The sequence below is a fragment of the Montipora capricornis genome, unplaced genomic scaffold (assembly GCF_036669925.1).
Source record: "Montipora capricornis isolate CH-2021 unplaced genomic scaffold, ASM3666992v2 scaffold_461, whole genome shotgun sequence".
NCBI classification, from domain to species: Eukaryota; Metazoa; Cnidaria; class Anthozoa; order Scleractinia; family Acroporidae; genus Montipora; species Montipora capricornis.
The window spans coordinates 259,420-273,847 of record NW_027180197.1 but is presented as its reverse complement, the minus strand read 5'-3'; the positions used below and the strand labels follow the sequence as shown (position 1 = coordinate 273,847).

Here is a 14,428-nt window from a genome sequence, read left to right as displayed (position 1 = left end):
TCGCCATCGTTCTTATGGTAACTGTCATCATCATCATCGGCATCATCATCGACATCGTTACAATCGTGGTCATCGTTCGTCATCGTCATCGTGGTTGTCGTCATCATCGTAATTGGTCACCATAATCGGGATAATGATCATCATCGTCGTCGCCATCGGTCGTCATCATCGGCAGCATCGTTGTCATGATCGGCATCGTCATGATCGTCATCTTTTTATCATCATCGTCACACAAAAAAGAGAATGAATTCTCCTGAAATTGCCACAATTGTCATCATTATTATCATTCTCATCTTAGGTATTTTGCAACGCCTTGCCACAGTATCTCATTCACGAACTCGTTCGCACCGAGAAAAGTGCGATCTCAATTATTATGCCCGGAACGAGCTACAATAATGCATGTGAATTTCTTGGCGAAACACCCATAGTGGATCATATTGATTCATTATGTGATAAGTTTTTTCATAGCATCGTATCCAATAAAGACCATAGGCTGAACAGCTTACTTCCGCCATTATATAAGAATCCAAAGTATAACTTACGAAGTGCCACATGTCCGACCAATAGGGCAAAGAACTCGATTATTACCGCAATGGCCTGCCAAGTGAATCAATTTTAGAATCAATTTTAGAAATGTAATTAAGGTTTTATTACATTGGTTATTATTTACTAGATTCCTTTTAGATATAGTTAGCATCTGTATTATATTTTAATCATTATTGTAAATTTTTTATTGTAAATATCAGTATGGAAATATTACGTAATTCAGCCTACGGGTTGCGATGTGATTTTAATAAACCTTACCTTACCTTACCTTACTGAGTCATCATCATCATTATCTTCGTATACAACGATTAGAGAAATAATAAATATGATTATAGTAAAAATGACTGTACAATGGATACTCGGTTAATGAAAAGGAAGAGCAACTGTTCTAGACATAAACAAATACAAGGAAAGGTTACGTTTATACAAACGTTGGCCGTGTAGTACTTATATTTTAAACAGGGTTAACTGAATAGAGTGTAATGAGAAGTGCTAGATTTCTATCCCATATGAACCATGTGAGTGTTAGCCCTACTGATGGAGATGGGCAGAGAGAAGGATAGGGAAAGACTGTGAGCAGGGGGGTAATTGAAGGTACGAGCTGCAGGATAGATCTCCGCCGCTCTACCGACTGAGCTACAAGGTCAGACGGTAGATATAAGCCTTACAGCTCATGGCGCGGCAGTTGATGTTTAAATACCATTCACTTTCCGAAAGAGACAGTGGCCAGTAAGAAAAACATTGTTTGCCAATTGTCATTGGCAATAGTTAACTGTAACGGCATCACCACAAAACGGTGGCTTAAAGGAGCAATGTCCGGAAATGCAATTTTCCTGCTAGCGCGGTTTTACATTTGGTACACTTTTCTTGCTGGTGTCATTTGCAAACCAACAAAGTGAAACTGGCTAGATTCAGTTTAAAGTTCTTCATAAATCTCTGGTAAACACACTACAGTACAGAAATCCTTTCTTTGCTTTCTCTGTCAATTTCACAACCTTTGTCATATGCATTGTCCATCGCGAACAAGAGGACACTATTATAGCAAAATAGCTTTTATTGCACGGGTTACATTTTAAGGTGGCGTTGCCTTTTTCTCGAATACACTCTTTTTTTGATATAAGAACGTGTAATTTGGGGCTTAGGACGAGCGTTCTTTTTCTTGCTATTTCAGCCTGAAAACGTTCTTCGTTTTGTGGTATACTATAAAGTTCGACTACAAACTGAGTTGTTATTCAGTCTATCATGCAACAAGAAACCGCACTCACGGTTAGTGTTAGAAACGTCCTTAAGTATTTGAGTTAACTGTCATCATATTACATTTCTTGTACTATTTATAAACTTTATACGACTCACAAAAACAAATAAACAAATGGGAAAAAACGACGTTTTGGATTGACTCTCCTCTTAGGTATCTTCTCAGTATGTTTTTAAAATTTTGGTTAATCTCTGTTCATAGCTGCTTTGAATTAGGTCAATGCTTATTCAACCCAGGTAAAATGAGGATCACCATTTTAACCTAGGTAAAACAGGATTCAACCTGAGACCAGTATAGCTGTTGCCGGTAAAATCCGATCTCAGGTTCTCAGGTGAATTAAGGCCTGGGCCCAGATCTATTTTATATCCATTGGATATATAATACGAAATAACTTTGGGACATCGTTAGCAGCAATAAGATGTGAAACCTTAACTGTTATATAGGATGATATATTATCACGTGACATGTCAAATTTATTTATAGCACAGAAATATCACCTAAACGGCAACACTTTTAATCATTTTCTGGTGGCTGGATTTATCTTGATGATGTTAACATTGTTGGGTACATCATTTCTGTGCTTGGAATTTTCAAGGTAATTTTAAATAAACGTCCGAAAACAGAAACCTTTTTCCTTAGGGGACTGGGCACTAGTACAAAATATTGTATATTTCGAAAAGTAAAGACATGTTCTAAAAAGGCCAAGCACAGTTCGTTTTCTTTAACCATTTTGACTAATCTAGTATTAGCGAAGTGAAATAAATTTTAGCATAAACTGCTGCTGTTTTTTCTTTTTATTTTGTGGCCGTAACAAGTCACGTGACCTCATTTGCAAACGGCATTTACATCAATTTAAAAACGTTTTTGACGTTATTAGTCTGCGAAAGTCTTAGGTTGTTATTACTAAACTTTGAGAAGTTAGACCACTTACTTTTTTGTGCAATAATTTGGGGCCAGGTTGGAACCCATGCCTAAATTTACTCGAGTTGAATTCGTTTTTACCTAGGTTAAAGTGGTGATTCTCATTTCACCTAGGTTGAATATGCACTCAGATGAATTGAAGAAAATTTTTTGGAGTCTAAATTAAGCTTAGAGAAAAATCAGTTTTGGTTATTTTACATGGATATCAATTGACTTATTATTCAAAAGTAAATAATGAAAAGAACTTAATTGACCGCTTTCCATAGGGGCTCCCCAAAGTTGGCCAATGAAACTCAACGAAACGACAGAACAGAACAACAACAACAACACCATCAACAACAACTGTTAAGAATCCCAACTGGCCGGAGGCAAACCAGTTGGCTATTTACAAGTGCAGCTGGGAAGTTGAAACAGGGACTACCAGGATCAAATTCAACGAGTGGTTAGAGCGGGTCTTGAACCCGGGATCTCCAGATTTCAAGGCAAGTGCCCTAACCACTGGGCCACACTGCCTCCTGATAATCGATAGCTGGAATAATCCATTTGCAGAGAATCAAAACGATTTCAGCATTTCAACAGGCAAGGAAGCTCCCGATGATGTTAGAACGACTCGAAAGCACTCCACCAAAAGTCAAGTTCCATGATCCCTAAAACTGAAGAAAAAATTTGCCCTGGGCTTTAGCAACGCCAGAAGGCCTACCGCAAGGAAGACCAACAAGGCAGCATTAGCAGCACAACTACAGAAGAACGAACACCTAGTGCAAAGAATTCCAGAGAATGCAGTAACTATAATAGATGCCATGGGCCTCGTACAGAAGATCAATGTTACAAGTAGTCAAACCACATTTGGAATTGTTGCAAGCACTTTTTTTACTACTCAGGTAAATTAAGGCATCGGTAAACAATGATTTAATCAAAACGTGATGGGGGGTGGTCTAACTCGGAGCACTTACGCATTAGAAAGATGAAACTTTGCCAGACACATATATGTGTGGTTTCTGTCAATTTGGTATGTTCCAATTATGCTCATGTTGTCACGTGACTGCACGCGTCCGGAAAACAATAAAATGTATTTAGACAAAAATGGCAACACTTTTTGTTGCGAGTTATTAAACCGGACTTGTTTAGGACAATGTGTAATGCAAGCTTCTACAAAACTGTGCTTGGCCTTTTTTGAATTTTTTATTGTTTTTTGAAAATAAACGGTTTTTTCAACTAGACCATGTCCCCCAAGGCAGCTGTATCTCATCTTGACGCCTTCGCTTTTAAATATCTAACAAAGGCCAAGCACAGAAGTGATGTATTAATCGTTCTTAACATTATGCAACCGGTAAAACAATTGAGAACACAAGAAAAAGTGTTGCCGTTTCAAAAACAAGCTTTTTAAACGGATGGAGGTCACGTGACCTAATTTGCATAATAATAAAAAAGCAAATTGAGTTAAAGTAAAAATGTAAGCTGCTGACAAAGTTTTATGGGTCTACATCTAAAGCTGTAAGAGATAGACCAACCCCTCACTTTTGTAGTGAGCAAATTAAGGCAAATTCAGACCCGTGCCTTAATTTACCTGAGTATGGCCTTAAATGAAGGTGTCCCGCAAAGTACTAGAATTGACATTGTGTTTGTCACATACAAAGAAATATCCATAAAGAATGTCGAGAGAGGTATCAGGGGGGAGGTTCAAGGGGTGCAATTAGCAAACATCACTGCTACACAGATAATCCGACAGTGGAGGACGTTTCTCAGTTAAATGAAGAACAAGACCAGCTTGATTCGATTTCTTGCAAATGAGTTCAAGAAAGAGAAATACAAGAAATTCTGCAACGCCAAAGAAACGTTCTTTTCATAACAAGCGAAGAGAAATGCTGGAAAATCACAGGCGAAAGTGTGGAAGAGGTACCAGAGCTAGCAAGCTCACTAGAAGAAGCTGACACACGGCTTTTACTTCATGCTTCACACGCTGCCCAAGAGGGTCATCGAGCTGTCATTGTTCTCACAGAAGACACAGATGTTTTTGTTTTGCTACTTTCATTCTGTAGAGCCACGAACACAACCATCTCGCAGAAGTGTGGCTCCAGTACATGCACCAAGGTGATTGACATTAAAAAAATCACAACCGTGCTTGGTGAAGACACATGCAGAGGTCTAATTGGTGTGCACGCTTTTACAGGCTGTGATAGGCTAAGCGTAAATTCATTTGCAGGCAAGGGGAAAGCAAAAGCCCCAAAGATACTTAAGGATGTAAGGAAGAAACTTTCTCTAGATTGGGCGAAGAATGGCAACTTCTACCTGACCTCTTCACCTCATAGAGAAATTCACTTGCGATCTCTATTCATCTCGAGCTACTGCGCGCTACAATCTCTTCTGTTCCAAGAATGGTGAGATGGAATCCTTTAAACTACCACCGTGGAAAGATTCCCTTTAGAAAGACACCTTACGTGCTAACTATCCAGCGGGTATCTGGAAACGATGTCTTCAACAACATCCTACAATTTCAAGTCCTGCCGGCATGGGATGGAAACTGCAGCAAGTGGAAGAGCGAGAAGAACTTCAATTTGACTGGATGGATGGAAAACCTGCTCCTGATGTAGTCCTAGAGCTACTTGCATGTCGTTGCACAAGGTCCTGCAAGCTTCCCAGTTGTGTTTGCTTGGCTAATGGTCTGAAATGTACAGACATTTGCACTCTGAAAGAATGCCAAAACCAAGTTGAAGGTGATGAAGAAATTGATCTTTATAATTCAGATGATGACACAGATGACTCAGATGATACTGATGTAAATAGATGGAAAGTAAGGGAGAAAGAAAGGAAAAAAGCTAAGAACGAAATAGAGAAAGAAAAAAGAAAGAAATTAAGTCACTTGTACATATGTTGACTTAGTCTTTCTGTCACACAATTTCACTAGAGAGAGACTGGAAACTAGCAGAAAAGTCACATGTAATAGAGTAAAAATGTAAAGATGACCAATTTTGATCATACTTCGCGTAAAGCAAGTCATTTGAGATGACAAGAGTAGTATTTTGATTTAGAAGAAACGTTTACTGAAGATAATGTTAAAAAAAAAAAAAAAAACAATACTAAGATTTGACTACTTGAACTTTGATCCAGTTATCGGTCACGTGACTAAATACAGATCACGAATAAGTCAATTAACATTTGTTTTAGTGTTGGAGAATTAAGGAAGTTGTTCAAACCAGAGCTTTTTGACCATTATCAATTACATGTCTCAACTCGATGATAAATTGAATAGTGTGATGATTTTAAATCGAAAAATCAAGCCTCGGGAGGAAGGGGGGGGGGGAGGGGGGGGGGGGGGGCTTCGTACACCATATAGCTGTACCGGATACATTGCCATCACCCAAAAATATAAACTAGGGATATCAAGCAACATTTTGATGTACATTAGCCTTTGTCCCCCTGAGTGGTACCAAATGGCCACGTTTGGCTCCCTGGCTCATGCACTACTTATCATATCTGGAAATTTCCAACGCCACATTCACATTCCATGTTTTCATTCGAGTGAAAACAGTTTTCAGCATCAAGGGCACCCAAAGTCAATTTTCGGAAAATATATGTTCGGAAGATGATTTGAGATCTAGAATTTTCAGAACATTTTTTGTAAAGTTCCTTGCTTGCCTGCCTGTCCTAGGATTTTCGAACATCTAAAACGTTGTATAATTGCCCATTTTTAACGGATTTTTACCCTAAAAAGGTCACCTAGAATTTTCGGGAGCCTTTTTCCTGGCTGAAATTTTCGAAAAAGTAAATTTTGATCCCTGTAATTTTCGGATCACTAGACTTTCAGCTAGTAAATCCGAACACATGAAACATTTTTGGGGGATAAAAATGTGCTTTTATCTACCGTTTAAATACCAAAATACGTTTAACAATGCTATGTTTAAGTGGTTTTGAAGTATATTCTCGCTGGGTACCCCTGTCAGCGTGCGTATGTTCAAGATTAAGATTTATTATGATATGCTCCTTACAGCCTCGCTCGCGCTTTCATTGTAAAACTATTGAGAAAATCCCCGTATGAAGTTAAAGCCTTACCCATTTCGGCGAGGAGGGCCGGAAAAAGCCGTAAGGCCCGGTTAGGAACAGGTACTGCTCTGTGCGATGCCATTTTAGATGATTTCGTCCCTTCTAAACATTCAAGTTCAGTTATAACAACTACAAACAACATATTAGAAAATATATCTGTGCAAATTTGTAACTTTATCCTCTGAGTGCTCATGAATAGTGTAAGGAGCCCATATGATAAAATGCTTACTGACTGAGTTTAGGTGGGCCGGACAGGAAAACTGTTTGGCCCTAACGCAGTTAGGTCCGTGAGCTATTAAACCTCGGGCCAAATATTTTTCCGTCCAGCCCTCCTCCTACTCGGTCAACAAGTTCATAAGTCTATACCTTCTCTATAGCCAAGCTTGACTTTTAAGAATAACATTTGAACAGGTTCGGATGTTTTTTGAAGAAATGTTTGTCGTAAAAACACATCACTTGTACCAGTTCTCAGAATATTGTGGTTTAGGAGCCATAACAAACAGCATTTCATGCAACAGGCAATGAAATTCGTTCTTGCTTTTCTGAAGCACACGGAAACACCTCGGCGGTGTTTCTCCGATTATGGTGTTTGCAGATAGAAGAGCCTTTTTGTTTGTGTCTTTCCACACGCGCGATTCAGTGCCTATTTTTGTAAGCAACATATCCTCCATCGGAGAAGTCACATTTAGTAACATATAGTATAGGTAATCACACGCGAGTACAATTTGGAATATATGAGCATGAGAAAGTTTTTTCAAAGACGAACAAAACGGGCGAGTGCAATTGCACTCTTTTCAACTGACGTCACGATTTAGAGTGCAAAGCACTATGGGATTAATACGAGGACAAAAACAGACATTTTTGCGATGTTTGCCCGCATTTCAATCCCATAATGCTTTGTAGAAAGGCGTTACCATCTAATCTTATCACTTATGGAGAATGATATTTGTAGGATGAGAAAATTTACAAGTGCTTATTAATTCCAAATTGCACTAGAAAAATCATATGATTACTTATTAAACATATCATGAAAAATTTTCTAGATGGTCTGGCTGAAACAACGCTCGCGTATCACACAATTGTACGAAAATTTGCGCCATCCAGGGTTCGCAATTGATTGAATAGTCTGACTTTGTTTGCTCATTGATCAATCAGAATGCTTGGTTTATTACTTCTTTTTGCACCGAATTTTCGTTTTTCTGCACTATATTACGTGAAAACTGCATTTCTCTTAGCCAATCAGAATGGAGAAATTTTTCGATAAATATTATATAAAAAGAAACAACACATGGTTGGCTGACCCATGATCTTGGTCTTTGTCTCTTGCATCTCTCTCTTCCTAATAAACACGGCCAGGACGATAACCGCTGCACTTATAAATGCTAATATCCCTCTTTAGTATCACTCAACTAGTGGACTAATGCAAATCCTGCATTTTGATTGGCTACGCTACTAGAGGACTATCAGTAATAGTCCTCGAGTAGCAAAAGCGTGATGCTTTCTTTCGTTTTATTTCCAAATAAATATATGTTCAGCTTGCATTTGCTAACTTTATTATTGCCTTTTATGTCCGACTAGTTGGGTGACACTAAAACGATTAGACCCTTCGCCCTCAAGGGCCACGGGTCAATAGCCCATTCGGCTTCGCCTCATGCGGGCTACGGGTCTAATTGTTAAGTAGTCATTTTGGCTAAATCTCTTCATTGAAAGCTATAAGGACGGACTCGTTTCTAACTAGTTGAGACTGCGGTAACAGTTGCCATAACGACTCTACTCCACCGTCCGAACCAACTGTCTTTTTCACCTGGACGTATTTGTTGGCAAAGAGCAAACGCCTCAAGACAGGATTCTCAACCTCAGTGAAATATCAGCTGCATCTTTCACCAGCAATTGCTGCAGTCTCAATAACCTGCCTCACCCAATAGTTTTTTTATATTAAGAAATGGTGAAACCTCTTGAAACATGTGAACTGAAAACCGGCATTTCCTATCTTTACTTTGTTCTGTCATCTTTAAAATGAAGTTTGCTCAGGATACTGTAAATCGTAAATCGACTTGATTATCCACAGAGTGCCCTTAAATAAAGTTTGCTCGAAACGATTCAGCAAACAAGTCAGACAAAAAAGCCGAAGATGACAGTATGGTAATAGGAATGATATTTACATAAGGCATTTCAATTGCATTTTTTTCGTGGTCGCTAACACGCCGCTAACACGGTGTTTTGAGATATGAGTATGTAAAGGCGCCCCTGGCAGTCAATATAAGTCCATTAGTCATCTCACTAAGCCAGCCTAAACCACGAATAAAAGAAGTCTGTCTTATACAAGTAAATAAACAGTATATCGCCATCTGGAGGTAAATTTATGTGCTGATTTGTGCCATGAAATTGCTTACATTCTGCCTGCCATGGAGAGCTGAAGACTGTTGACGCCTAAAGAAACCAAGCCTCATTATGAATCGGCAGTGGGTGGCTTAATTATTTCTTTATTGTTTTCGTTGGATCTCTGTAATTTAAAAAAATATGTCGATCACGCGATCTGTCATCCAAGTCAGCAATTTTTGGAAGCATGCGGTGACGTGAATGTTCAACTAAAAGCCAACTGAATTTCGGGATACTGTCAGATGAGAGCAACTCACTCTCTTAGCAGTTGCCAAGGAAGCCTGACAAAAAAAAAAAGTCTTCTTTCGCAACTGCTTTAGTTTCTCTCAGCTGCAATGATCAATTTCGCTTAGAGTTATTGCAAGGGCAATGCGGAAAGATATGTCACATCCGCTAATTTCGTGTTGTTTGCTCCAGGAAACCTGCGATTGCCTCGAAGGATGACATGGTGTTCATTCAATGACGTCCACAAAATTTAAATACGTGGTGCTTGCAACACATTGATTTCTCCTTATATCTTCAATAAAGCTTACACGAACGGTCAAAATGTCCGATTTGAATTGAAACGTTCTTGAAAAAGTCGTATTTATCAAATTTTGTGTTGAAAAATATCCATACAGCCCCGCATTTTTAATAATTCAAACTGGCTGAAATAGACAGAATTTCTATTAGTCCATTATTGATCTTTCGAAGGACAAAAAACTGTGGAATTTAGTTTTTTTACCACTTCAGTTCTTCCAGCAGGTTACTTTGAGGTTATTAAGTGTTATGTATCTCAAGATTGCCTTTTAAGTCATCACCGGGGTCTTTTCAATTTGGCAGTTTTCAGTAGCACTGAGCTGCAGGCAACAACCTTATTCGCTCCGCTGAATAAATATATCTAACGCAAGTTTGCAATGTTGAAGCGAGTAAATAAATACGAAGACATCTGAAGACAAAAATTCGCAGCTAAAACAACTAATTAATTGACGCCAATAGAAGCTGTGGGAGGTGGGCTGAATGTAGTTTTACCAGCTATAAAACCTGGGCTGCCACCAGCGGGATAAAAAGAAGATGAAGTCAGAATCAGAATTGCATTGTTGCTTTGTCGGGGGGAGTTTGAGAAGTTAATATCCCTAAAACCGAAGGATTTCTTCTTCATCTTAGAGTCCCTTCAATACTGTGGGATTCTAGAGACAGAAACAACACGTTTTTCTCAAAATCACCTCAAGGTAATTTGCGTGAGAACAGTACAGTTGTTGATAGTGTGGTGTACTTTCTTGCTATGAGTTGAGTGGCTCAGGCGTACGGAGAGGCAAAGGCGACTTCAAAAAACCAGAGTAATGGCATTAAATTTCTCCTCTAATGCCATCTTAGTTACCATGGAAAACTTCACTGCTGCTGAACCAGAACAATGTCCTTCTCTCACAGAAGATAAACTTGAAGTTAAGATCATCAAGATCTTGGCCTACAGTATAGTTTCGATCGTTTCTTTCTTTGGAAACTCTGTCATCATTGCAACTGTGATCAGGAACCGACGGATGCAGACAACTGTTAACTATCTCATCGCGAATATGGCCGTATCGGATTTCTCTATTTCAGTGTTTGCCGTGCCGATGAAAATCTCCGAAATCGCAAACGGTCCTCGAAGATGGCTAATTGAAGGATCTGTGGGATTGATTTTTTGTCAGCTGATCTATTTTTTCCAAGACACTTCATTGGTTGTTTCGATCCAGAGCTTGGTCGTCATTGCTGTCGACAGATATCGCGGAATTGTTTTTTTATATCGCCCCGCCATAATAACCCAAAAACGATGTAAAATTGTTATCGCACTGGTTTGGGTAGCGTCGATGAGTTTACACAGCATTTATTTCTTTATTATTCGTCTTACTTCTAACAATAACACAACAGATTGCATTTTCAGCTGGGAGCCAAAAATGTTCTCTGATCCCAAAAAAGCCGAAGAAGATTACGTTGTAGTTGCGTTGGTTCTCGTAGTGATTGCTCCATTTTTGACTTTAGCACTCTTGTACACTCGAATCATAAGGAGTTTGAGAATTCAAGGACTCACAATTTATAGTAAATCAAGGCTTCAACTCAGAATTTACAAAGAAAACGTAAAGGTCATTTCAAACATCTGCGCTATAACTATTGCATTTGCGCTTTGTGTTCTGCCACTGTTTGTGTACGGAATGTTGTTTTATTTTGTGTGGAAATGGGAAATGCCGTGTAACATTAATCAATTTGGATTCGCTGTACATTTTGTTTTGTTTTCAAATGCTGCCATAACTCCCCTCATTTACTTCGTTTTTAATGATAGATATCGCCGAGGATTGCAACAGGTTTTAAAGCAGGTCCAGTTTTGCCGCAAAGACCGTGGCGATAACATTAACGCCGATGAAATGTGTTTAAATAATCTCAACGCCAATTCATAGACGGCGGAGTAAATATTCTAGTCCTCCTCATCATTTTATCGTTGTCGTCGTGGTCGTCATTGTTGCCATCATGGTATCATCATAGTCGTGGAAATCGTCATTATCGTAATTATCATCATCGTCGTAATCGCCATCGTTATTATGGTAACTGTCATCATCATCATGGGAGTCATCATCGACATCGTTACAATCATGGCCATCGTTCGTCATCGTCATCGTGGTAGTCGTCATCATCGTAATTGGTCACCATCATCGGGATAATGATCGACATCGTCATCATTATCGTCGTCGCCATCGGTCGTCATCACCGGCATCATCGTTGTCATTATCGTCATCGTTTGTCATCGTCATACAAGAAAGAGAATGAATTGTCCTGAAATTCTCACAATTATCATCGTTATTATCATTCTCATCTTCGGTATTTTACAACGCCTTGCCACAGTATCTCATTAACGAACTCGTTCGCACCGAGAAAAGTGCGATCTCAATTATTATGCCCGGAACGAGCTACAATAATGCATGTGAATTTCTTGGCGAAACACCCATAGTGGATCATATTGATTCATTATGTGATAAGTTTTTTCATAGCATCGTATCCAATAAAGACCATAGGCTGAACAGCTTACTTCCGCCATTATATAAGAATCCAAAGTATAACTTAAGAAACTACGCCATTACGAAGTGTCTGCACCAATAGGGCAAATAACTCCTTTATTCACGCCAAGTGAATCAATTTTAGAATCAATTTTAGAAATGTAATTAAGGTTTTATTACATTGGTTATTATTTACTAGATTCCTTTTAGATATAGTTAGCATCTGTATTATATTTTAATCATTATTGTAAATTTTTTATTGTAAATATCAGTATGGAAATATTACGTAATTCAGCCTACGGGTTGCGATGTGATTTTAATAAACCTTACCTTACCTTACCTTACTGAGTCATCATCATCATTATCTTCGTATACAACGATTAGAGAAATAATAAATATGATTATAGTAAAAATGACTGTACAATGGATACTCGGTTAATGAAAAGGAAGAGCAACTGTTCTAGACATAAACAAATACAAGGAAAGGTTACGTTTATACAAACGTTGGCCGTGTAGTACTTATATTTTAAACAGGGTTAACTGAATAGAGTGTAATGAGAAGTGCTAGATTTCTATCCCATTTGAACCATGTGAGCGTTAGCCCTTCTGATGGAGCTGGGCCCACAAAAGGACAGAGAAAAACTCTGACCAGGGTGGGAATTGAACCCACGACCTTCGGGTTAGATCTCCGCCGCTCTACCGACTGAGCTACAAGGTCAGACGGTAGATATAAGCCTTACAGCTCATGGCGCGGCAGTTGATGTTTAAATACCATTCACTTTCCGAAAGAGACAGTGGCCAGTAAGAAAAACATTGTTTGCCAACTGTCATTGGCAATAGTTAACTGTAACGGCATCACCACAAAACGGTGGCTTAAAGGAGCAATGTCCGGAAATGCAATTTTCCTGCAAGTGCGGTTTTACATCTGGTACACTTTTCTTGCTGGTGTCATTTGCAAACCAAGAAAGTGAAACTGGCTAGATTCAGTTTAAAGTTCTTCATAAATCTCTGGTAAACACACGACAGTACAGAAATCCTTTCTTTGCTTTCTCTGACAATTTAACAACTGTTGTCATATGCATTGTCCATCGAGAACAAGATGACGCTATAGCAAAATAGCTTTTATTGCACGGGTGACATTTTAAGGTGGCGTTGCCTTTTTCTCGAATACACTCTTTTTTTAATATAAGAACGTGTAATTTGGGGCTTAGGACGAGCGTTCTTTTCTTGCTATTTCAGCCTGAAAACGTTCTTCGTTGTGTGGTATACTATAAAGTTCGACTACAAACTGAGTTGTTATTCAGTCTATCATGCAACAAGAAACCGCACTCACGGTTAGTGTTAGAAACGTCCTTAAGTATTTGAGTTAACTGTCATCATATTACATTTCTTGTACTTCTATTTATAAACTTTATACGAGTCACCAAAACAAATAAAACAAATGGGAAAAAACGACGTTTTTAATTGACTCTCCTCTTAGGTATGTTCTTAGTATGCTTTTAAAAGTTTGGTTAATCTCTGTTCGTAGCTGCTTTGAATTAGGTCAATGCTTATTCAACACAGGTAAAATGAGGATCACCATTTTAATCCAAGGTAAAACAGGATTCAACCTGAGACCAGTATAGCTGTTGCCGGTAAAATCCGATCTCAGGTTCTCAGGTGAATTAAGGCCTGGGCCCAGATCTATTTTATATCCATTGGATATATAATACGAAATAACTTTGGGACATCGTTAGCAGCAATAGGATGTGAAGCCTTAACTGTTATATAGGATGATATATTATCACGTGACATGTCAAATTTATTTATAGCACAGAAATCTCAGCTAAACGGCAACACTTTTAATCATTTTCTGGTGGCTGGATTTATCTTGATGATGTTAACATTGTTGGGTACATCATTTCTGTGCTTGGACATTTCAAGGTAATTTTAAATAAATGTCCGATAAAAGAAATCCTTTTCCTTAGGGGACTGGGCACTAGTACAAAATGCTGTATATTTCGAAAAGTAAAGACAGGTTTTACAAAGGCCAAGCACAGTTCGTTTTCTCTTATCATTTTGACTAATCTAGTATTAGCGAAGTGAAATAAATTTTAGCATAAACTGCTGCTGTTTTTTTTTTATTTTGTAGCCGTAACAAGTCACGTGACCTCATTTGCAAACGGCATACAGATCAATATAAAAACGTTTTTGACGTTATTAGTCTGCGAAAGTCTTAGGTTGTTATTACTAGACTTTGAGAAGCTAGACCACCCCACTTACTTTTTTGTCCAATAAT

The 14,428-nt window shown here is 38.5% G+C and overlaps 1 protein-coding gene across 1 annotated transcript; it reads left to right on the top strand.

Annotated features, from left to right (window-relative positions):
- Nucleotides 1-10,206: 10,206 nt before the first annotated feature.
- Nucleotides 10,207-11,556, top strand: LOC138036147 (neuropeptide FF receptor 2-like). The gene has a single exon (XM_068882499.1). It carries the CDS (start codon nt 10,465-10,467, stop codon nt 11,554-11,556), a length of 1,092 nt encoding a protein of 363 aa, XP_068738600.1. The 5' UTR covers nt 10,207-10,464.
- The last annotated feature ends 2,872 nt before the right edge of the window (nt 11,557-14,428 follow it).

Coding starts and splice junctions, on each gene's coding strand:
- LOC138036147 (XM_068882499.1), top strand. CDS start 10,465: ATGGCATTAAATTTCTCCTCTAATGCCATCTTAGTTACCATGGAAAAC.